Source organism: Carya illinoinensis, chromosome 16 (genome assembly GCF_018687715.1).
Source record: "Carya illinoinensis cultivar Pawnee chromosome 16, C.illinoinensisPawnee_v1, whole genome shotgun sequence".
In the NCBI taxonomy this organism is placed as follows: Eukaryota; Viridiplantae; Streptophyta; class Magnoliopsida; order Fagales; family Juglandaceae; genus Carya; species Carya illinoinensis.
In genome coordinates, this window is record NC_056767.1 from 27,137,878 (window position 1) to 27,163,959 (window position 26,082).

At 36.8% G+C, this 26,082-nt stretch overlaps 1 protein-coding gene across 15 annotated transcripts; it reads left to right on the plus strand.

Moving 5' to 3' along the window:
* Nucleotides 1-25,472, plus strand: LOC122298573 (lysine-specific demethylase JMJ25-like). 15 transcript variants are annotated; one of them, XR_006239448.1, is made up of 16 exons: nucleotides 3-1,104; nucleotides 1,201-1,316; nucleotides 1,908-2,007; nucleotides 2,118-2,259; nucleotides 2,578-2,641; nucleotides 2,872-3,601; nucleotides 4,628-4,957; nucleotides 5,965-6,486; nucleotides 7,422-7,494; nucleotides 7,635-7,720; nucleotides 12,230-12,362; nucleotides 20,495-20,667; nucleotides 20,745-20,927; nucleotides 21,025-21,305; nucleotides 23,241-23,360; nucleotides 23,985-24,006. XR_006239448.1 is itself a non-coding variant. In XM_043108385.1 (14 exons), the coding sequence occupies exons 1-14, from the start codon at nucleotides 364-366 to the stop codon at nucleotides 24,786-24,788; spliced, it is 3,192 nt and encodes a 1,063-aa protein (XP_042964319.1). In that variant the 5' UTR covers nucleotides 1-363; the 3' UTR covers nucleotides 24,789-25,472. The 15 variants fall into 15 exon arrangements, 7 of the variants coding, with proteins under 7 accessions (XP_042964319.1, XP_042964318.1, XP_042964316.1 ...); XR_006239446.1 differs by having other exon boundaries at nucleotides 20,495-20,927; XM_043108385.1 differs by lacking the exons at nucleotides 20,495-20,667; nucleotides 20,745-20,927; nucleotides 21,025-21,305 and adding an exon at nucleotides 24,773-25,472 and having other exon boundaries at nucleotides 1-1,020; nucleotides 12,230-12,403; nucleotides 23,985-24,046.
* The last annotated feature ends 610 nt before the right edge of the window (nucleotides 25,473-26,082 follow it).

Sequence of the window (26,082 nt, forward strand, 5' to 3'; positions counted from 1 at the left end):
GGGGCATTCCATTATGATGTATCAGACTTCTTTACTATATTCTATTTGTCTACAATGGTGACACTTTATCAGGCAGCAATGCAGGTGTTGATATCTGCGAGGATTTTAGGAATTTGGCCCACAGCCCACTGAATGGTGAATGCTAGTACAATTACAACCCTAAAATGGTAAGAGTAGGAAGAAGCTAACCCAGGGGCCGAGGGTGGTAAGGGATCCGTCTTGGCGCCACACTTTCAAAACTCAAAAAAGTGCGCACCCACTGTTTTCCTGAAAACACCTTCACTTTTTATAACGTATGTACGTTTTCTCTCTTCAAAACCAGTTGCTCCTTCACCAAACTTTCTCTGTTTTGCTGGGTTTGTGATGGCGCGTGGTAGAAAGAAGCGGGATTTGCAGGAAGGATGTGGTCCTAAGGGGGAAGGAGTAGTTGGAGAAGCAGTCGAGCCTGTGACGAAAAGGGACGCTGGGGCTTCGGTGGAGAAGGCCGAGAAAGGCGATGCTTCTGTTAATGGAATTGGGGTTTCTATGGGAAGTGGGCCGAGGACTCGTGGGGTGAAGAGGCTGAACTATGCTGAATTCATGGGCGAAGATGATGGTGAGGTTTTGGTGAAGAAGCGTGGGAGGAAGAAAAGCAAGCTAGCTGCTGGTGAAAATTACGCTGTTCAGAAGAATGAGAAGATTGAGGATAACAATGGGTTGGCGTCAGAACAAGAAATTTTAGGCTACGCAGATAAGCAGAGGATACTGGATAGGCCAATAAAGAAGCGTGGGAGGAAGAGAAAGAACTTATCGGCCGAGAAAGGCCATGGAGAAAGTTGCAGTGCTCAGCAGGATAAGAGAGTTGAGGAAAGTAATGGGTTCGATCCAGGGCAAGGCATTGCTGGCGATGCAAATAAGGGGAAGATGCTGGGAAGGCCAAAGAAGAAGCGTGGTAGAGTTGGAGTTGCAAACAAGGTTACGAAAGAGGCGGTTTTGGAAAACAAAAAGAAGAACAATGGGACAGAGAGGAAGGATTCTTATGTAAGGAACAGTAGGACAGGTTATTCATTGAGGGCTACAGAAGTTCCGCACCAAGATATTGCTAAAATAATTAAATATGAGAAAGTACCAATCTTCTTCGCTTTTTTGTGCTTTTGCTTTGTTGTGTGGTTCTAGTAGTTAGTTTTCTAGATCGTGTTTGATTGACTTTGGATTCGACAGTGGATCGAAGAGGAGTCGTTAATGTGTCATCAATGTCAGAGGAATGATAAAGGCGAGGTTGTTCGGTGCAAGAGTTGTAAGAGAAAACGATATTGTGTACCTTGCCTGAAAAGATGGTAAAATTTTTTTTTCCTTTCTTTTTGCTTAACTAGTTTGTTGATTTGGTATTCACTTTTATATAGAACTTTGTCAATATCAGTGTGGTTTACGTGTTAGTTTTGGCACTTTGAATCAAAGTTATCGTGGTTTATAACCGCAATGAAGTTTCAGCTGTAATCTTGAAATTAGTCATTCTATTGTGAATCACATAATCTGTGAACATGTAAACTATGCACTATACAGCTCCAGACATTAATTTACAATTTTTTAGTTGGTGAGTAAGCCAGCCACTTCTAATGAAGATCAGAGGCACAATTTTATTAAGCAAGCCATCCTCAGACATGATGAATTGCATGAATGAATAATAGAAAGTATTTATCATCAGAGCAAAATAAGGTAGTCATGCTGTTCAACTTCATTAAAATTTTATTAGGGATCGGTCCAAATTCCAAAACTTGTACAATTGATTTCTATGGATTGGAACCTATTCCCCTGAGGCTTGACAATGAAACTTAAGGGAGGTCCCAAAATATTTCTAGCTGTAAAACAAAACATTCTGTATCAAAATATGAGCTTCTGCATGTACAGTTAACATATGTATTGTATAGGTATCCAAATATGGAGAAGGATGTTGTTGCAGAGGCTTGTCCAGTGTGTCGTGGAAATTGCAATTGCAAAGCATGCTTACGATTGGATGTGCCTGTTAAGGTTAGTTTATCCTTTTTCTCACATTTCATAAGGTATTGTATTTTCTGATGCTGTCCTTTTTCTTATATTGTCATGAATGTGAGTTTGGCACATTATAAGTTGTGGTGCAGAATTTGAAGAACCTAGAATTTACTGTCAGTGAGGACGAGCAGTTTGAGCACTATAAATATGTGCTACAAACAATTCTTCCAATTTTGAAGCAACTTAATGAAGAACAAATGACTGAAAAGGAAATGGAGGCCAAAAGACAAGGTATTTTATTTCTGTCCTTATCCAAAAGGAAGGAAAAAAAAGGTTAGAACCTTGTCCGTCATGCAACTTTTGTTATAGTTTTGAAGTGACCACATAACTTGAGTTAGTCTGGATTGGAAGATGTCTCATAAATATGGAATGCAATTTTCACTGGTTCGAGAAAATCACTTTTGGCTTGCTGAACATTATAATCTACACTTTTCTTTAATTTGGATTGATCTTAATTTTGACTGTTGCTGGCAGTTGCTCTTTAGTAGTTTTTTTTTTATTATTATTTATGTAATCTTCTGATTTGATTATGCCATGCTCATTTGATAGGGTTATTGCATCCGCTTTTAGAGATAAAGCAAGTAGATTGCCCTATTGACGAACGTATGTATTGGTAAGGTCTTTTCCGGTTGGCATGACCTTCCATGAATTCCTTATATCACTAAGCTAGCACGCCTAGGTGTTGCTCTTGTATATGTCTTGTATACTTGGGCTCTTGCCTACTCTTTTGATCAATAAAAATTTGTTTACCAATTAAAAAAAGGTCTTTTCCAGAGATGCCTTCTGTTTCTCATAGTTACATAGTTTTACGAAGGTTTTTTCCTGCTACATTTGTCTTTGCAGTGACAACTGCAAGACTTCCATATATGATTTTCACAGAAGTTGTCCTAGATGTTCCTATGATCTTTGCCTTATCTGTTGCCGGGAGATTCGTGATGAAAACATCCGGGGAGTTGATGAAGAAGTGATTATGAAGTATATTGACCGTGGCCTTGACTATTTGCATGGTGGAGAGGGTAAGGAAGTGAAATTACCTGCTGAGACGTGCCCTGTGGATCATATGAAGTCAAAATCTGGGTGGAAATCGAAAGAAGATGGTAGCATTCCTTGCCCCTCAAAAGACATGGGTGGTTGTGGTCAGGGAATTCTAGAATTGCGATGTGTTTTTTCAGAAAATTTCGTTGCAGACTTGGTAAAAAAAGCAGAAGAAATAGCCAAAAGTTGCAAACTTATGGATGTGGCTGCAACATCTTTACAACGGTGTTTGTGCTTCAACTCTGTGGGAGAAGTCGACTTCAGTAATGATAGGCTACGAAAAGCGGCGTCTCGAGAAGATTCTGATGACAACTATTTGTATTGCCTGAGGGCGCAAGATATACACCACAGGGATTTGAAGCATTTCCAGTGGCATTGGAGCAGAGCTGAGCCCATAATTGTCAGTAATGTGCTTGAATCTGCATCTGGTTTAAGTTGGGAACCAGAGGTCATGTGGCGTGCAGTCCGTCAGTTGAAACATGCCAAACATGATAGGGAGTTGGAAGTGAAGGCTATTGATTGCTTGGATTGGTGTGAGGTGAGTTCATTACCATCCTTCTAAAGAATCTTATTTCTTGATGTCTTAACTTCTTATTTTCATTCCAATGACGTTCGTGTCTAATTTACTTTGCTTAATCATGTTTGATGAAAATGTCTATATAGTTGCTTGGAATAGAAGAATCTTTTATTTGGAGTTTTCAAACTAATTTTACCACGGAAATTCCTTCAGTTTTCAAGACAGCAATACGTTTTCCAATATCAACTTGTCCATAACTTTTCCATGTCATCTATGATCCCCTCCCTTGAGAATTACCAGCTGGATATACTCTCTTCTCAGATTTTTATTTATTTATTTTTTTAGGGGAAGATCATAATGACTGCTTTTGTGTACTTTCAATCTCAAACTGAAAACTTTGATCCCAATTTTGGTGGCTGTTGGTACCTAATTTTTGAGCCATAATTCATGGTTGTTTCTTTTACTTTTCCCTCTTTTTTTATAGCTTTAGGGGTTTTGGACTCTTTGGGATAGATTGCGTTGTGCCTTCTCGCAAGGTGGATCTTCTAACATGTTGGCAAGGTCGAATTGGTAGCTGTAAGTGTGCCTTATTGTGGAGGATGACTCTATCGTGCTTTACTGTGGTGCCTTTAGAGAGAAAGAAATAAGCTTAAGTTTGAGGATTGCAGGAGATTGGTGTCAAGGCTCAACTCTTTCCAGGATTTATATCACTTTTTTCTTTTGCTAGTTAGGTGAATATCTTTCTGTACTCCCTGTACTCTTGGATTACACTCCTGTTTGCTTCAAAAAATTTTTTATCTTATAGGAAGAAATTAAGAGTACTTTCCCAGTTGTCTTCTCAGCCTGCTCTCGTTCAGTCTCTAGTAATCTTGTCACAGGCCACTGCTATCATTTCCAAATAGAAACAGCCTTGATTGCATTAAACATAAACAGTTTATTTTTTACTCTATTGCATAGCCTTTTGTTTTTTGTCTTGTGAGGCTCATCTGAGTCTGTGGGTCTGGTCTAGATTTTCTTTATGATTCTAATTTGTTTGATGAATTGCAGTGCAATATCAATATCCACCAGTTCTTTACATGGTATATGCATGGTCGTGTTGATCAGCGCTTGTGGCCCTTGATACTAAAACTGAAAGATTGGCCTCCTTCTAATTTGTTTGAGGAACGCTTGCCTCGACATGGTGCTGAGTTTATCTGTTGCTTGCCCTTTAAGGAATATACACATCCACGCAAGGGTCTTTTAAATATTGCAGTCAACTTGCCTGAGAAATCTCTGAAGCCAGATATGGGCCCCAAGACTTATATTGCTTATGGAATTCCTCAGGAGCTTGGCCGTGGGGACTCTGTCACTAAGCTTCACTGTGACATGTCTGATGCAGTATGTGTGGTTTTGTTGGAACTTCTACCTTTTTGTTTGTTTTGTTTGTTGGAGGGGAACTTCTCTTTGCATGGGTCGCTGCTTGGAATTGTCTATGTTTGTTTGTATAGACTAAAGGAAATCCATGTTAAGGGCCAAGGGCCAGATGAATCACATAAGTTTTGGTATCTGCTGAACACTTCATGGCTGTGTCTGTTACTGCCCATCACAAACATTTATGGGTTTGACTCCTTGCCACAGTTGACTAAATTCTATGGCATACTTATCTTATAATCTTTCAAACCAGTTATGTTATATAAGCTTCAATGACTTTGGCAAAGCTGTTTGCAGTTTGCCAATCTGGTATTGGGTTGTTTTAAGTTTAGTTTAATGGGCAATTACTACATTGAGTCCAAACCTAGTATATTCACAACCTCACACGTTGCTTTATGTTTCTTAATTTTTTTTTAATCATACTTGATTTAAATAATATAGTTGCCTTTGATTCATATTCCTGCAATCAGCAGTTATTACAATGTCATTTATTCTTAGTCACATAGGCGCAATATTCACGTTTTTAGGGTGTAGTCTATGTTTTTAGGGTTTACTCTACATAGTGGCACAGATTCAATATTCATGTCCTTAACCCACTCGGCCACCCCAAATTAGGGGTATTCATTAGCTGCCTTCATTTTAATGCTCTTTTGTTAAGAGAGCCACCTGCCGTTATATTACTTTCTATAGTAGTTAAAAAAGGAAGTTTTTAAAAAGGGTGGGGGGGGGGGGGGGATGGATGAATAGGTACTATTATGCTTTTGACACGATTGACTTGATGGAAGTAAAACATGTGTAAAAGGAAACAGATGATATTGCAATGAAGGGTAAGGCTTAGGTGCAGTTTTTGTTGAAATTGAATCCCTTGGTGAAGAACACGTCTCGTAATAGATACAAGGGACATTACTGGAATTAAGTTGTCCTTTTCGTTGTTTGAGACTCTTAATTTAATTGTTCTTAATTCAAATTTTCAGGTAAATGTTTTGACACATACTGCCAAGGTGCCCCTTGAAGCTAAGACACTCGAGAGTATAGAGAAGTTGAAAAGGAAGCACTTTGAGCAAGACCAAAAAGAAATCTTTGGGGATTTTCTGCCTGTGGATGAAAAGGTCAAGATTAACATTTCTGGCAGTGCGTCTTGTACACTTACTGCTAATGATAAAGAATTTAGCGGTGAACCTGGGGATCAGAGCACCTATGTAACCATTACAGAACTGGCTAATCATGCTGTTCAAATTGCTGGAGACTCAAGAATGGACGGGGCAGACTTTTCAAGGGGATCAGTGCTGGAAAAGACTGAAGTGGCAGAAGTTGATGAAGCTAACAATGGTGGGAGTTTTCTTACAAGTTCTGGAAATAATTTGGATGGGTTAGAAGCTTCTCAGAGTGGTGCCCTTTGGGACATCTTCCGAAGACAAGACAGTCCTAAGTTGCAGGAGTATCTTAAGAAGCATTTCCGGGAATTCAGGCACATCCATTGTTGTCCATTGCCGCAGGTAATTTGGCATGCCATTTTCATTTGGTAGATCATTGTTATGTTGCCTGGGGCATTGGTGAAACAAAGTTATTTCACTTGTTCATCGTAATGGTTCAAATGACCCAACCAAAAAAAATCACCATAAGCTTGTAGAAAAGTTGTATTAGTAAATAATAATTGATGTGTAAATATTTTTGTGGTTTTTTTTAATGTGTAAATACTAAGAAATGGTGTTACTTTTTATAATATGCATACAGCTAAGGTTTGTAGAAAAAGATTTTGAACCTTCTAAAATTACCTTTAATTTGTACCAAAGGGAACTGTTGGAAATCCAAATCATGTAACAAATTGGGATATAGGTAGGGATATTCTTCTGACTTGACAGAAGTCAGAAGGCGGAGTCATGCAGAAGCCAAGTTGAGATTGGCCTTCTGAGTTGAACCGAGTTCTGACTGTTGGTTCAGGAGATGTAAGGACCGAATTGCAGATCAAGAATTTTCTTATTAGCCCAAACACGGGTTTGGCCCAAATAAAACATTTTTTAGCTGTTTTTGCGTTTTTTTAATTTTATCATTATCAGACTGTCGGCCTGGGCAGAAAGACTTCCTTCTGCCTGCTGGGACTTTGATTGTTTCGGCTCAGGCCAGGTCAAAGTTCAGCTCGGATTGGGTGGAGCAGGAATCTGAACATATGTAGATATCTGCCTGACCAGCTCTGCACCAGCAGGACCTAGGATGTGAATAGATAAATGATAAATCATTGAGTGGAAATATAGCATTATAGTCCTGAGCAGTTACAAATGACATCATTGCCTGTCCTTCAGTCAGTAAATTGATTAGTTTACATTAGTGTGTGTGGTTTTATAATTAGTTGGTAGGTGTGTTATATGTGTTCCTGTTAATACTTGACAAATATTTCTTTGGAATCAGTTTATTATATCTTTTGGTGCTACAGGTTGTTCACCCTATACACGACCAGACCTTTTATCTGACTGTGGAGCACAAGAGAAAGCTCAAGGATGAGTATGGTCAGTTTGTTAAATATGTGGAGCTAGTTGGACTGAATGCTGCAATCTTTTATTATTATTATTATTATTTTTATTTTTTTTTAATTTTTTAATTTTATTTTTATCATAATTTATTATGATTCTTTTTTTTGGCGTCATAGGAATTGAACCATGGACATTTGTCCAAAATCTTGGGGATGCTGTCTTCATTCCTGCTGGCTGTCCTCATCAAGTCAGAAACCTAGAGGTATAGTAAATTTCTCTTGGGGTTTTTATTTATTTTTTCTTGTTTCTCTAGTTTATAAAAATTGGATATAAATTTAAAGTACCTCTTGCACCAGTAACTAGTCATACAAAATTATTTTGCTACATTTCCCTTGAAATAAACCTCTTTTATACCTATCACAAAAAATAAACCTGTTTTATGCGGTTTCTTCTAAGCTGACTACTAGCTAGTTGTGTTTATTTAAATGACAAGTTTTTAAAGCGGAGGGATTTACACATCAATAAGGTATCAACTAGTCTATCTTTCTACACCCATCTCTTGTTCAAGTAATGTTCTTTTACAGCTCGACTAGGATGATATCTTCATGGACTTTTTTTATTTCTAGCATCTATAAGTCATTCCGTCTTGCAAGGAAGATATTTGAGTGTCATAATTCTTTGTTCAGGTGATGTTATATTGCCTTTATTTTATTCAGTTCTTTAAAGAAGTAGACTGGTAGATGTGGGTTGCATGGTTTATTTGTAGTGGGTTGTTCAAGCTCTCTAGTGATGAGACGTGAGGCGGCCTGGGAGCAATTTTGAGAAGGAAACCATGATCTCTTTGGTGTATGAAAAGGTGGCCGTGAGGATGGGGAGGAACTAATCTTGAAGATTTATCTATTCCATGGTGTTTTGAGTGGAGTCAGCTCATTTTTCTGGATCGCTGAGATTAGTGAGAACTCTTCATTTTTCTATGTTGGTGGTGTGATGGTGGGGGTTGCTGAACATTCTGGTGTTGTGCGTACTGAAGATTATTATGATTTGGAAGCCAATGTTGAGCGCTATTTTGAGTGCAGTTTGTGAATTATGAGGGGCTGCTCTTAGTGTTGAGGAACTTCATGGTCAAGGAAAGCCAAAAGCCTGCACATGGGACCATATGAAAATAAAGATGAGAAATAGCTTTTCCCTGTTCGTGGATTTGTACCAACTTTTTCATGATTTCATGCAATCTAAGCATAGAAGCATATTCATCTGAATTTAATAATTTATCTATTCATGTCAACCTCAATGAAAGGAATGTGCAATTGACAACTAGCTATCTTTTGGGGTTGAGTTCTTCAATTCAAGATGTGATGGGAGTTATTAGGCTCACAAATTTGGAGGATGCAAGGAAAATGCCTTGTTGCCTGAAGCAAAGGATATTAAGGCTTGGGCTGAGAAGACTTTTAACACCTAGGGCTGCTAGTTCTACAGTTCAATGAGGGCCCACTGCTGCTAGTATTTCTAGATTGGAGAAACTTCAAAGGGATTTCTTGTAGGGTGGATTGGGAGAGGAACACAAATTTCACTTGGTTAAGTGGGAAAAGGTATGCAGATCTATCTCGAACGGGGTTTTGTGCATTAGAAATATGAAAACCTTCAATCGGGCGTTGCTAGGTAAATGGTTGTGGAGGTATCATAAGGAACCTGAAGTCCTTTGGAAGACGGTAATAGAGAGCAAATATGGGGAACTATGGGGGAGGGGGGGTTTGGTGCACAAAAGAAGTGAGGAGTGAGCGAAGTGGGTTTATGGAAACATATAAGAAGAGGGTGGGAGGTGTTCTCACGCCATACTCGATTCCGTCTAGGAGAAGGAAACCGTATTAAGTTTTGGTATGACACTTGGTGTGACTATGTTGCTCTAAAGGAATCTTTTCCTTCATTGTTTAGAGTAGCAAGAGATATTGATGCCTTAGTGGCATATGTAAGCGTAAGATCAGGGGAGCAAATCCAATGGAACATCAACTTCAGTAGGGCGGCACAAGACTGGGAGATGAGCAGTTTTGAAGCCTTTTACAGCCTCCTGTATTCTTGTGAAGCGGGTAATTCACAAGATAGTCTATGGTGGATACCTGTAGCTAAAGGCACTTTCTCGGTGCGCTCTTTTTATAAGTCTCTTACTCAAGAGACACCTATCTAGTTCACTTGGAGAAAGATATGGAGACATAAGACTCCTCCCAAAACTGCGTTCTTTGTGTGGACAGCATCCCTAGGCAAGATTCTTACTAATGATAATTTGAGGAAGCGTAGGGTGATTATCCCAGATTGATGTTGTATGTGCAGGAAGAGGAGCGAATCGGTGGACCACCTCTTAATACATTGGGAGATAGTGAGAGGGTTATGGAATGAGGTTTTGGGCAGAATTGACTTGGCTTGAGTTATGCTTGAGAATGTGGTAGGAGGAGTGGCTAGTTGGACAAATTTGAGAGGCAACCAATAGATAAAAGAGGTGTGGAAGATGATACCCATATGCATCATGTGGTGTTTATGGCAAGAACGCAATGCAAGGACCTTCGAAGACAAAGAGAGATCAATGGAGGAACTGAGTTTTCTTTATTAGAACTCTTTGTACTTGGACCATAGCGGTTGATTTTAATGGCTTAGATCTACATGATTTTCTGATGTCCATCGCTCATACCTAGCTATGGAAACTATACATTGTATTGGGCTTTTGCCTATTCTTTGATAATGTAATTTATTACTTATAAAAAAAAAAGTATTTCTAGAGCTGATCAAACAGCTCTTCATAGTGACAATGGTGAGGGATATTTCAACCATGATGGGATTTGACTTACTAGTGGTGTTGAGCGAGTGGAGAAAGGGAAGGAAGTTTCTAGTATTGGTTGTCAAAAACTCTACTTTTTGTCATTAAATTGTCGAGAGAGGTCATTTGTTGTATGCATGTCCATAAAGGAGTTTACTTGGTTGATCAGTAGGAAGAAGAGACTTCAAAAACTCTACTTTTTGTCATTAAATGATGTGCCATTGGCCTATGGAAGGAGTTTGGTGGTTACAATTGTTTTAGTAGCAACTATATTGAGGGATACAAAGGATTGTGAGGTCCAAATATTTTTTGAATTTGGTGGACTTGGTCCAGCAATCAGGCTTGGTCCCGTTTGGACATATTTTTGGTGTCTCCACATGGAAGGCTTACTATTCTACCTTGCTTCATAAGAGATTGGATAGAGTTTGTTCCGACCATTTCCCAATTGTACTAGATTGTGTGGGCATTCATGAGGGTAAAAGATATTTTAAGTTTGAAAAAATGTGGTTCAAAGTTGATGGTTTTGTGGAAAAAGTTAGGTCATGGTGGTCTTCGTATTTTTTAGAGGACTCACCAAATTTTATACTGGTTGGGAAATTGAAAGCATTGAAGAGGGACTTGAAGATGTGTGACGATGTGGAATGTAGATGTCTTTGGGCATCTTGATAGTCAAAAAGATCCTTTATGGAGGATTTACAAGTTTTGGTGGATAGGGAGGTGAGCACTCCTCTTTCTAAGGAGGATTCTTGCAGGATACTATCTATCACTATGAAGCTTGAAAAGGTGCATTTAATGGAAGAAATCTCGTGGAGATAGAAGTCACGTGCCCTTTGGTTGAAAGAAGGGGACTATTGTACTAAAATTTTCCATCGGGTGGCTAATTCTCATCGTAGGAATAATGCTATTGAGATGCTTCAAGTTGATGGACATGTTTGCTTTGACCATGATCTTATTAAGAGTCATTGTCAACTTCTATGAAGCTCTTCTTTTTGAAAAATTCCCTTGGAGACCCAAACTTGATGGCTTGCCCTTTGGGACTATCAATCAGTCAAGCTCTATTTGGTTGGAGAGACCTTTTGAGGCGGATGGAGTTTTTTAGGTGATTTGTGGAATGGCTAAGGATAAAGTCCTGGGTCTAGATGGGTTCTCTATGGCTTTTTATCATGATTGCTGGGATGTGGTTGGTGAGGATGTTATGAAGGTTTTTCACGAACTTTACACTTTTGGTAAATTTGAAAAAAGTATTAATGCTTCTTGTATTGCTTACATCCCTAAGAAAGTTGGGGCAATGGAGGTGAAGAATTTTTGATCTATTAAGTCTCATTAATAGGGCTTATAAGATAATCTCAAAGGTGTTTGCCAATTGTATGAGTGTTGTTATGAGTAGTATTATATCAAAATCTCAAAATGTTTTTGTGAAGGAGAGACAAATCTTGCACTTGGTTTTGATTGCCAATGAATTTTTGCATTGTAGAATTAAGAAGGGTACACTTGGGTTCCTGTGCAAGTTAGATATGGAGAAGGTTTATGCTCATGGTAATTGGGATTTTTTATTACTTGGGAGGTGTGGTTTTGGGGATAGATGGATTTCATGGATTAGGCATTATATATCTATTGTCCATTATTCGATTTTGGTGAATGGTGCACTAGAGGGATTTTTTAACAACTTTATGGAATTAAGACAAGGGGATCCCCTCTCCTCTTTTTTGTTTGTTATTGTTGTTATCGTACTAAGTCACATGTTGGAAGCGGCTATTAATGGAGGCTTTCTTGTTGGTTTTTCAGTGGGAGGTGTTAATATATCTCACCTTCCTTTTGCTGATGACACTTCACTTTTTTGTGAGCCCGGACCGTGGTCATATGCAATATTTGAAGGCTGTATTACTTTGCTTTGAAACTGTTTCGGGCTTGAAGGTGAATCTTTTGAAGTCTAAAATTATTCTTGTGGTTTTGGTGAACAATATGCAGGGCTTGGGAAATATCTTGGGCTGTAAGGTTGCTTCACTACCCTTGAAATACCTTGGTCTTCCGTGGGGGGCTGCTTTCAAGGCAAAATCTATTTGGGTGGATGTGTTAGAAAAACTTGATAGAAGATTGGCAGGTTGGAAACCAAGCTATTTATCAAAGGGTGGTAGATTAAGGGTATGGTTGAGTAATGAGCTGTGATGAGAATTCTGTAAATAGTAGTGAAATTGTTTGAGTTAAGATATTTTATTGGATTTTGAGAAAAGAAATAAAAAATTAAATAAAAATATTATTTGTATATTATTTAATATTATTTTTGTTTTGAAATATAAAAAAGTAGTATTTTTTTTTGTGTTTTTGTTTGAAAGTTTGAGAAAATTGTAATGATTAAGTAATAATTGGATAAAAAAGTTGAAAATTTAAAATTGAAAAGTATTTTGTGTTTGAGAAGAAAATTATGAAAAATTTTGAGACGATTAATCTCATTTAAATGCCCAAACATAGCCTGTTCTCATCAAGATTCAAGAGCACTTTATCTAACCTCCCTACATATTTCCTTTCTCTATTTCCATTGCCTACAGGTGTTGCCTCTCATATTGAGAAAACTTTTTTGTAATTTGGGGAGGAAATAAAGTTTCATCTTGTTGGTTGGGATAAAGTTTGTTCCCCGATATCTTGTGGTGGTTTGGGGGTGTGTAATTTGAGGGTCTTCAACAAAGTACTTTTGGTGAAATGGTTGGAAAGATATCATCGGGAAAGGCAGGGTTTCTGGAGAGAAGTCATAGATTCAAAACATGTGAGTATTGGGGTGACTAGTGTTCTAATGAAGTTAAGGGGACATGATGTGAGGTTGTGGAAATATATTCGCTCTAGATGGGGGAGGTTCTCTAAAATTTTCAGATGTGCTGTTGGAAGAGATCATTGTGTTTATTTTTGGCATGATGTTTGGTGTGGTGAAAGGGCTCTTAGTCATGTTTTTCCCATGCTCTACTAGATTTCTTGTAACATCCAGACCCCAAAAGTGTGAGTTTTATTATTATTTTATTTATTATTTTTATTAGATATGTTTGAGGTGGTAATTTGTTTTGAATAGGATTTCTCACTGTTAAACTATATGCCTCTTTTATTTTGTTGGGTCCTAGAGAGTAATTTTCGGTTTTGAAATTATTTTTTCAACTCAAACACTTCAAAACCATTTTTCTTTCAATATTCGTAATCTGGTAGGATTGGGATCCTTCCACCCTTCACGCCTCTCAGTCTACTTTCCTTTATAGTTATCCTTTAGTTTCTAGTTTGAATAGATTCCTAGATTTAAACCAATACTCAACTTCAAAACTTAGCATATCTCCTGAGTACTCACGCCACTTCCCTCCCCGTCGTCTGTACAAAATTCCACAAAACCCACTGAATTAAACACAAGAAACATTATATATACTAGCCCAACATAACAGCCTCTGGAAACTGGGAAAACCACTCTCACAGCAAACCGAGACACTTAACTCGCCGAAAACAGCCCAACTCAGACGAACCCACTCCTTTTGGTAAGCCCACGCCGGAATCTTTCTCCCTCCTCTCTCTTTGTGATTATTGGATAGGTAGTTTTCTCTTTAACTCTCTCACTCTTTTTCTCTCTTGTGGCGCACCGCCATTCCAAGGAGTTCAGTGGTGTTGCTGACCACTCCCAGCCACCCTAGAGTCACCGTCGAACTCAACCAAATCCACATAGCTGTGAGTTTCCTTCCATTCTCGGTGTGCATCTCACCCCTTCCCCATAAGCTATTTCCTTCCTTTTAATTATTTTGTTTCAAACTTCCCAAAAAGCCCCTCCAATGTTTCCATAATCACATATATGCCCTTTGACCCTTAGCCTTTATCATCCTGGACCAGATTCTTTAAATTATAATGGCCCTTGGGCTTTAAGCCATTTGACCAAGTGTTTTCATTTTAAGGGTGGGCTTGTTTTGCAATATTTCAGAGACTGTTGGAGTGTTTTAAGTGGATTGTTTCTTTAATTGAGCCTTGGGCCTTCTTATTTTTGAAGGATTTTAAGCATTCTTTAAAGTATATCTTTAAAGTATTTTTGTTATATTATTTATAGCCTATTATTTTAATTAATAATCCAATTAACCTTTAATTAGATTTTTATAAAATTATTAAGTTATATGGTACACAGAATATTAAGTAATATGATATGAGTTTTGGAATAATATTATTTTATGTAATCTTTGTATAATTGAATATTTATTAAATTATCTCTATGATAGGATTCTAAGTAATTAGAATGTTATGGCACGTTTTCTAGAAAAGTTTAGTAATGTCTAGTGCCTCGATACCCCGCATCTCCACTTCACCATTAATTCCTCTTCTTTACTTATCAAAAAAAAAAAAAAAAACGTCTAGTGCCTCGTATAGGTTATGAGCCACGATGTGAGATTGTGAAAGTAGTGCTAAGAGGTAAATGGTATGATCATATAAATGCATGTGAACTATAAATTTATTGTTATGTATGAAAATATAATGTGCTTATGATGGTTATCTACGCTACTCTAAGAGCCAAGTCAAGGTTAGATCTCTTTCATGATCTTCAATGAATTATGATATACATGTAAGTAAGCTTATGTATGTTATGCTATTATGGATGGTTGATTGATAGATGATATGTTATCACATGTAAGCCATGAAATGTTCATGTACTAATTTAAGTATGCTATATGATGAAATAGCCAGATCATGCATGCCATATTCATATAGTAGTACTTAGACCAAGTATGTCATGTAATGAAATAACTAGATCATGTATGCCATGTTCATGTAAGTACTTAGATCACATACATGAAATGTCATAAAATGCTTAAATCATGTTAGGCCATGTCATGCTATGCTATGCCATGTACAAGAATATACCATGTTATGCCATGCCATATACAAGAATATGCCATGCTAGAAGAGTCCATAAAGTCCAAGAAAATTCTTATGCATTAAAGAAAGATAAATATTTTAACGTGACATAGATCCAAGCGTGTTCACCACAAGTTATGTTAAAACGGTATTACAGACTCAAGAGTGGTTACCACTAGTTAGGTAAAACACGGACTAAAGCATGTTTCACTCCATGTACAAGTTATGCAAGTTAGGTGAAACACAAACTCAAGTGTGTTTCACTCTATATAAAAGTTATGCAAGTTAAGTGAAACACGGACTCAAGCTTGTTTCACTCAATGTACAAGTTATGTAAGTTAAGTGAAACACGGACTCAAGCGTGTTTCACTCCATGTTGTGATCAGTTACGCAAGTCAAGTGAATGTGGACTTAAGCGTGTTCCACTCCATGTTATAACAAGCTATGCGGTGCTACAGACTCAAGTGTGGGTCACCATATGATAAGTGAAAGACAAGATAAACAAGTCATGTATGATTGTTAGAAAATGCATGAAGTTAGACATTTATACATTTACGTTACATGTTTGCCATGATTATGTATGTTTTTGCTCATGTTAGTGATGAATAGATATATACCATGTGAATCTGTGACAATATATGCATGTATTAAATTAAGTTATGTTTGTAGTATGATTGTGAATCTGTGATGATTTATGTATGTTGGAAGAGTCTTTCAAATATTAAGTCTATGCTAAGTTATATTTTATGGTATGATGTGCTATCTACTGAGTATTCGACTCATTTTTTGTTTGTTTTTATATTTTCTCCTACGTTTAACCGTCACAGATGATGATTGTGAGGACGCAGAGCTGGAGGGCCAGGAGTCTATCTAGTGCAAGGACATTATGAGTGTTGGGATGTGCTGGGGGAGGATATTATGAAGGTTTTCCAGGATCTATACCCTTTCGGTAAATTTGAAAAAAGTCTTAATGCACCCTTCATTGCTCTAATCTCTAAAAAAGTTAGGGCAATGGAGGTGAAAGACTTTAGACCGATCAGCCTCATTAATGGGATATACAAGATTATTGCAAAGGTGTTGGCCAATCGCATGAGCAAGGTTTTGAGTGGTATTATAACAAAACCCCAAAACGCGTTTGTAAAGGGGAGACAAATTCTGGATTCCATGTTGATTACTAATGAATGTTTGGATTGTAAACTCAAGGAGGGTAAACCAGGTCTCTTTTGTAAGTTGGACATGGCTAAGGCCTATGACCATGTAAATTGGGATTTTTTGTGCTATTTATTTGCAAGATGTGGTTTTGGGGAGAGATGGTTATCTTGGATTCGGCATTGTATAACTACGGTCTGCTATTTCGGTTTTGGTGAATGGAACATTGGAGAGATTCTTTACCAGCTTCAGGGGATTAAGACAAGGGGATCCTCTATCCCCTTTATTGTTTTTAATTGTTATGGATGCTTTGAGTCACATGTTCAGTGCAGCTGTTAGTAGAGGTTTTATTGCTGGTTTCTCGGTGGGAGGGATTACTATATCTCACTTTTTATTTGCTGATGACACACTGCTGTTTTGTGAGCCGGACAGTGTTCATATGCAGTATTTGAGAGCTGTTTTGCTTTGTATTGAAGTGGTTTCAGGTCTGAAGGTAAACCTTTCGAAGTCTGAAATGGTCTCTGTGGGTAGTGTGAACAATATTCAAGGCTTGGCATCTATTTTGGGCTGTCAGATTTCTTCACTGCCTTTGCAATACCTTGGTCTTCCATTGGCAGCGTTCAAGACCAAATCTATATGGGATGGAGTGGTAGAAAAAATTGAAAGAAGATTGGCTGGATGGAAACGGTTATATTTGTCAAAGGGTGGTAAATGGACTCTCATTAAGAGTACACTATCTGACCTCCCCACGTATTTTCTTTCCTTATTTCCGATACCTGCAAGTGTGGCTTCTCATATTGAGAAAACTTTTTGTAATTTTCTTTGAGGAGGAATGGGGGATGAAGCTAGAATCCATCTTGTGGGTTGGGATAAAGTTTGTTCTCCAATTCGATGGGGAGGATTGGGGGTGCATAATGTAAGGGTTTTCAACAAAGCATTATTAGGGAAATGGTTGTGGAGGTATCATAGTGAAGGAGAGGCCTTGTGGAGAGAAGTGATAGAGACTAAGTATGGGAGTCTTCGGGGGGGTTGGTGCTTTAACGAAGTCAGGGGTGCACATGGAGTGGGATTGTGGAAAAACATAAGATCTGGTTGGGATAGATTTTCTCAAATTTTCAGTTACAATTGGCAGCGGCAACAATGTTTTATTTTGGCATGATGTTTGGTGTAGGGACATGGCTCTCAAGCAGGTGTTTCCTATGCTTTACCAAATTGCATGTGATAAAGAGGCTATTGTGGCTGATTTATTGATACGCTCTAATGGTGTTGTTCTTTGGAATGCGAGATTTTCAAGAGTGGCTCAAGATTGGGAGCTGGACATGTTTTTTGGTTTTTTTGACTTTTTATATGCTATATCATTTGGAAATGAGATGAGGGATAGGCTGTCGTGGAATCCAAGTGGAAATAAAAAATTCTCGGTGCGGTGCTTTTATTCGGCTCTTTTGGGTTTATATAATGGTCATAGCTATCCTTGGAAGGCTATTTGGAAGTGCAAGGTACCTTCCAAAATTGCATTCTTTGTTTGGACATCATCTATTGGGCGGATTCTTACCTCGGATAACTTGAGAAAACGTGAGTTCATTATTTCAGATTGGTGTTATATGTGTAAGTGTGATGGGGAATCAGTTGATCATCTCTTATTACACTGTGAAGTGGCCTAGTGTTTATGGTATGAAGTTTTTAATAGGATAGGGGTGGCATGGGTCATGCCTAGAAGTGTTCGGGAGCTTATGTGCTGTTGGAAAGGTATCCGGGGAAATGCACAGATCATTGCCGTGTGAAGAATGATACCTCACTGCATCATGTGGTGTGTGTGATTGGAGAGAAACAAGAGGTGCTTTGAAGATATGGAGCACTCTATGGCTGAACTGAAACGTTTTTTCTACAGTACACTACTTTCCTGGGCTTCGGCCATTATTTGTAACACAGATGATCTCCATACTTTGTTTGTAACTCTTACTAGTACTTAGTTGTAACTTGGCATGTTCTTTGTATATTTCTAGTGTACTCAGGCTATACCTCTTTTATTAATAAAACTTACTTTTACCTATCAAAAAAAAAAAATTGCATAAAAGTCACACGTAGGTTTAGTTTATGTTTTTACCTTACGTTTTCAGTTTCATGTTTCAAAAACAGTTATGTTTAGTTTAGTTGATGTTTTCAACAAATGAGGTATTTCAGGATATGAGTCTCTTTTTCGGGCATTATGCTATGTATGTTAGTAACATTTCTATCCTATGGGAATGGGGTGTTACATTTCTAGTGACGAAGGCCATGGTGGCTGATTTATTGGTGTTTTCCAATGGTTCTGTGCATTGGAATATTAGTTTTTCGAAAGCGGCTCATGATTGGGAATTGGAAATGTTTGCTGACTTTTTTGACTCATTGTATGCTATGTCGTTTGGTGATGTGTTGGGGGGTAGGACGATATAGACTCTTGGTGGAAATAAAAAGTTCTCGGTGCGGTACTTCTATAAGGCCCTCTTGGGATTCCCTAATGATCATTGTTTTCATTGAAAGGCTATTTGTCTAAGGTACCTCCTAAGATTACTTTCTTTATATGGACTGCATCTTTGGGAGAATTCTCACCTTTGACAATTTAAAGAAACGTGGTCTTATCATTATGGATTGGTGCTTTTTGTGCAAGAAAGATGGGGAATCATTGGATCATCTTTTGTTACATTGTGAAGTGGCCTGGTGTTTGTGAAATGAGATTCTTAATTGGATCAAGTTGGCATGGGGTTATGCCTGTAAGAGTTATGGGTATTTTGAAGTGCTGGACAAGTATTAGGGGAAATGTCCACGTTGTTGTTGTGTGGAGAATGATCTCTCATTGTATTATATGGTGTTTGTGGATGGAGAGAAACAAGAGGTGCTTTGAAGATAGGGAAGATTCTTTGGATGAGCTGAAGATATTCTTTTACAGTACTTTATTTTCTTGGGCTTTGGCCATTAATTGTGATGAGGACAATTTTCATGATTTGTCTCTCATTAGTGCTTAGTGGTAATTAGGCATATTTGATGTATACTCCATGTGCACTTGGACAATGTCTTTTTCTATCAATAAAATTTTACTTCCCCTTATAATTTTTTTTTGGAACAAATTGTCAAGATTAGGATTTTGAGAGAAAATAATGGGTAGGTCAAAACTCTTGTCCTACCCTCTTACCATTGCACCATATATAAATTAGCTTGTGTTTTACATTTATACCCATATGGAGTATACTTAGTACAATTATGCCCTCCAACATTCTTCAAGCTGGAGCATATATGTCATTTAATCTCAGTTTAGAACAAATAAACTTTAAATAACTATGACATAATGACTTGGTAGATACATTTGTAAGTTGCTCTATAGACTTCACAAAAGGTATGGAAATATCACCAATAAATATCTTATCTAAGAAGAAATGACAATTAATCTCTATATGTTTAATCCTATTGTGAATCACTTGATTAGAGGTAATATGTAATGTAGCTTGATTACCACAAAGCAACCATAGAAGAGTAGGAGCTGGAAAGCCAATCTCTTGAAGGAAGCGTTGTAACCTTGTCAATTCACTAGTAATATGAGCATTGCCCCATATTCAGCTTATGCACTACAATGAGCTACTATTATTTGTTTCTTACTCTTTCATATAAATTAATTGCCTCCTAAAAAGGTATACCACCCAGTAGTATATCTTGTATTTGAAGGAAACCTTACCTAATCAACATCAGAAAAAGCTTACACTCAAAGATGTCCATTTAATCTATATAGCAATCTAAAACCAAGAGTTCACTTACAATAGCAAAGAATGTGAATTAAGCATTCCAATCCAATGCGAGACACAGGCAGAGCTTCCAAGAATTGACTCGCTACAATCACTACATAAGAAATGTTAGGTGTGATGATAGTAATAGAATTCAACTTTCCAATAAGTTGACGTGCCTGATTGGATCTTCAAACAAATCTCCCTTATCTTTAAAGAGCTTATGATTCTAATCTATAGGAGTATCAGTAGGTCGAGCACCCAATAACCTAGTTTCTTCCAATAAGTCAAATACATACTTTGTCTGAGATAGACCAGTACCTTTTTTAGACTTGCTAACTTCAATCCCAACAACTTCAACCCTCTAAAAGATATACTTATGGTCAATAAATTCTCACAAATGGTGCATTTGATTTGTTTTTCAAGGAAATTGTTAATCTTCATGGAATTCCTTGTTTTATTGTGTTAGACTGAGATGTGAAGTTTATGAGACACTTTTGGTGTTTGTTATCGAGAAGATTGGGCACACAATTGGAAGTATACTAGCACATATCACCCCCATATGGATGGCCAGATTGAAGCTATAAATAGAAGATTGTGTGAAGAATTGTGAAGAATACTTCCTCAACCAAGTGTTTACTTGTAATAATACAATAATATGACCACTTAGAAGACTTCTTTTGAGGCTGTCTATGATTATGAACTACAACATTTGCTAGGTCTTGGTCCATTACCACAAGAAACAGGGTGAGTGAAGATGGAGAAGCCTTTGCGAAACATTTGAGGTGCTTTTGTGATTATGTGCTCCCGTTGTAACAAGCATCAAAATGGATGGGGAGACAGCTAATAAACGCTGGTGTTTCAAAAGAGTTTGAAGGCACCTACCAAAACTAGGCAATAAGGTTTGGCTCGTGTAAGGTGTTAGAGAAGATAGCACTAATTCCTATGTCTTAGAGCTGCTCGATGACCTAGAAATTACTCTGATATCTAATGTTGCAGGTATGTGCTTTGATGGGTTCAAAGGTTACGGTGAATCAGCTCCAACTATTTTGAAACAACTTCCTAAGAAGCTTCTCAAAGTTGAAGATATCCTAAACATAAGAGAAGCCAATTCACTACAAAGGAATTTGTAGTAGCGGTTGGGGATCAATTGGTTGAGAAATCCTACTCTTGGAAGTACATGAATCTTTTAGGAAGAACTGAAGCATGGTGATCCCGAGCCATATGCTGAATCTCTAGCCACTTTAAAGTCGGACTTAAGTTCCCACCCACCCAAAAAGGTTAATGCATGTTCATGAAAGTTGTTGGCCTAATCTTGTTTAGTTCTTATTGGAAGTCAAGCAATGTTTGTTTTATTTTATTTGAGTCTTCTAAAATGGTCATGTGATGTGAGCTACGTAAGTAGGGTTAATGAAGTCCTTAAGATCATTAGGACAACACTAGTTTATGTATTAGCTATAAAGGACTGGTTTTGATATCATTGCTCTAATCAAATGACTAAGGGGACGTTGGGACATAGAGATGGGGCAAAAAATTTTCAAACTTCTCATAATTTCTTTTTTAAACATCACTCAAACGCAAAATACTTTTTTCAATTTTAAATTTTAAACTTTTTCATCTAATTATTGTCCAAACATAAAAACTAATACAACTTTTACAAACTCTAAAACAAAACACAAAAATCAATACAACTTTACAAACTTAAAGATAAAAATAATATTAAAAAATTACATTCAAATAATTTGTGAACTTTATAATATTTTTATTCAATTTTTTCTTTCTCCTTTCCCAAAACTCAATAAAACATCTTAATGCAATTTATTTCATTACCATTTACAGAATTTTGAGATACTCCAAGTATCCAACTAAGCACTCATTGATTGCTAAAAGATAATGATACTCTAGTCCACCTCTTTGTTTGAAAACAAGAGAGGTTAAGATGAAGCAACATAACATGTAACGCCCCAATGGAAGACCCAAACCACATAGCCTATACTCCAAAATGACTAGTCAATGATGCCATTTTCTTATCATGTGGGGTATCACATAACACGTGCATGCTACTTATGACATATTCTATCATTTTCAACTGCGATGACGTTAGTAACCGCCTATTTTTCTCCTCTTCTATTGTCTTCTCAATTTTCTATCATGTTTATTCTAAAATCACAAAATTGGCTCTTGTTTAACACCTTAAAAAACACTATTCATTTCTGATTGATTCAAATGAGGCAATTTGATTGGTTAAAAATCAAATTGATTTGGGTGCATTTTTTTATTTGCCGACAAAGCGGTTCAATCAACTGATTTAAGTCCAATCAAATCAATCCTTATCTAATTCCAATTCAGTACCAATTTTTTGAGCCTAGCTTGAACACATCAATGGTTCCAAATACTGAGAATACACTTGAAATTGAAATATGGATAGCATTTTTTTTACAATTATGTGTGGTATTCTTGAACCTTGAACAAAAAATCAATCTCACTATCAACTTTGCTAAGAGTTCTAAATCGAATGAGGAATAAACAGAACTTGACATATGACAAAGGAACCATGTGTTGGAAACTGCTAGTAATTAAGGCTTTAAACTGCTAGTAATTAAGACTGCTATAAAAGATAAGTACGTCTCTTTACTTGGCCACCCGCCCTCTTTTTAAAAAACTTGAGTTCGATCTCAAAAAAATTGAAGCATAACTCTTTGCTTGTTGTACTCTTCCTCTTTTGGCCTGCCTTGTTGAAGTCTCTCGGGTGTCTACTGCAGATCTGATTAGTCTCATGATGAAGAGAAGTCATTGCGATCTCCCCACTTAGTAAACCATTGGGAGCTCTGAGTGGTTTACCTAGCAAATTTAGTTGCGATGATACCTTTACATCTAAACTATGCAATGTAGTAATCTCATTAAAATACACTATATAGACCAATGAAATAAATTATAGTTTTAGTTTATGCAAGGTATTACATCTTCTTGAAGTGTACTAATCATTGTTTATGCATTGCTATACAAAAGTGATTATGTCAATGCACTCAATAACACTGGCACAAAATGGAATAGTTTAGTAAAAATCAATGCTTGCTCTTGTTGTGATGTATGAAAACAATTGCTATTATTAGATGTGTTTCCATGGGCATAACTTTATGTTCATGAATTTGTTCATTTTTGTTTTCTGTACCTATAAAAAGAAGTGAATTTGTTATTTTTTGTGTTCTGTTTAGTCATGCATAAAGGTCGCACTAGACTTTGTCTCACCTGAAAATGTTGGTGAGTGCATACGTTTGACAGAGGAATTCCGTACACTTCCCCTTAATCATAGGGCCAAGGAGGACAAGTTGCAGGTATGTGATTGTTTGTACCTTTATTATGTGATCTTGTGTTTGGATAACATTTCATGTAGTGTGGCATGTTTAAGTCCTGCTGCAAATGATAAGGCTTTTGGTTTGTAGAGCTATAAATTATCTGACTGTTCAATTAGTTTTTTGTTTTTTTCTTAGCTTTAACTTACTGATTGCATAGTACTTCTTGATTACTGTTTCCATCACAATTATCCCATCCCACTGCTGCAATGCAATCCATTACCTCTTGAATCGTTTCTCACCTCATCGTGATCCAACTGTGGATGCATTGCACCATAAGACACCATTTTCTCTTCCAAGACTTTACCGCTGATTATTCTACCTGCACTAATTTACACACACACTTTTGTGTCCTTAATGCATGGTACCTATCTTATTTCCGTGAACTTGTGCTTACTTGATTGTGATATATGATGATTTGGATTGGCATTAACGTCAATTTAATCCTGGTGCGTGCTAATCATAGTTTGATTGACTGAAATTGCTTGCAGCTAGGAATTTGTGATATGTCGTATGATAATTGTATAATACAAAAAGGTTTCATTGTAAAAACTTCATTACAAATCGTGTTTGTAAGGTTTTTTATTGCTACTCTGCTTGGAACAGGTGAAGAAAATGACTGTTCATGCTCTGAGCCAGGTTGTTGAAAGTTTAGAGCAGAAGCCAAGGTTAGTTGACTTTTATAAATTGATTAATTCTGTAATTTTGCCTGCCACTCTTTATACTAGATCTGTAGGCGTTTTTAGTGCATAATTCTTTTGATTTTTATCTGTAGTTCTGACAACCTTGCTTACATTAATGTGGTTGTACCTAACAAACTTATAATGCTGCTTTCTTGATTTATTGTTTCTTAAAATTTTGAGTTGTAAATTTGTGATTGTATTTCTTGATTTAGTTATGTGCTATTATTATCTCTCTTTCTCTCTCTGTATCCTGTATTTGTATCCATTTTATACTTTTTTTTACTAGCAAAGGGATCATTAATGCCCTTGAAAGCGGTAGCAAAGATGGTTTAATCATTATCATGAATCTTGGCATGGGCATATAAAATCTTTTAGTATTTGCATGCAGTTAAGAGGTGAATGCACATGCCAAATCTTCATTCTTGCCCTCACTGTCCGCAACATTCAAATAATTATATGTGCATGACGTCTTACAATATTTGAAGGTAGCTTTATATTTTCTCTGTGCATGTCCAAATTTTGTTGGTGAAAGCAGGTAGCTTGTCAAGTTTCAACATATATGAAACAACTGAATGAATTTCAAGTTTTGATGTGGGTGTTTGTATGGTTAAAAGCCTGCCCCTTTTATTCTGTTTATGTGCAGGTTCATTTTCATACATTAAACCATGTTTTTGTATTTTAACCATACCCGTCTGAATTATTGTCTTGAAGGCTTTCAGTCATGTAGTGCAGTCTCTTGTGCTGTGTTGCAAGTACAGATTTTATCTGAAGTAACAAGATGTATTTTTAATACGCGATTTTCAGGTGACTATTTTCTGCCTTCAGATTCAGAATTCGTTCAACTTCATTGGTCAAAAATGGAAGTGTCGGGCTGTTTTGCAAGTACAGATATTTTCTGAAATAACAAGCTGTGTTTCGACTGCCCGATTTTCAGATGACTATTTTCTGCCTCAAGATTCGGAGTTCGTTCAAGTTCATTGGTGAATATCTTTTATGGTGCAAACAAAGCGTCCCAGTGTTTTGTAATCACGGTATAATACCATCTGTATTTTGGTATATACCAGCTGCATGCTCTTTGTCAAGGCCTTGTTTGCTATCCTCCATCCCCGAGTTCTCTCTTTCTTTTGCCTGTGATCATGAGATGATAATTCTACCATGATCGAGAGAGTTCAAGATATCGATGGAAAGACTGGGTGCTTGTTTGCAGCAATTTGGTTTTTGAAAAATTAAGAGTTATCACTTAATGAGATGAATTTCATAGAAGTAGAGGCATTTTGGTTTTAATATCATTCTCGATCGTAATTAATAGCCGTTGATACGATCGATGGCAATGCATGGAAATGTAATATAGGTGATGGCGATGTGGATCTTTATTCTTCAAAGAACTGCTATAACTATGGATATTTGATGATGTTAGGTGTAGCTGATGAAAAATTATGTAGATCAAGGGTCAGTGGAGGATGGTACAGTTGAGATGGAGAGGGAGGTCGGCCAGCCCTTCAAAATCTGCCTATATTACGTTGATATAATCATTTTCTTATTTTAGGAACCAGATATACTGAGTTACTAACATTCAGAGGACATCCATATGTGGAACATGATATCTAAGTGAAAGTTTGTTTCTAGTGGTAAAAATAAAAAAATGTCCTTTGTAAGTTTGAGTCTTTTCTCTTAGAGATATTAGCTTCAATGGAAGACTAAATATTGGGAGACTAAAAGGTTAAAAAAAATGAGTAAATAAAGAGGTATTAATTTACACAATCAAGGAGTATTAAAATTTATTTGAATTTAGAAAGTGTTTCATTTTATTTCATTATTAGAATTTTTTTTAGATTTTCTTATAAAATATAAAAAATAATTTAATTTTTTTAAATTCTAAAATAATTATAATATTTTAATAATATTTTATTCAACTTTTATTTCAAATCATTTCATCTCATCTCTAAATTTAAACTAACCTTAATCTTCATGTGGAATATAAGGCCGGAGAAGCTTAAAATCATGTAAGTGGGCGAGATTTA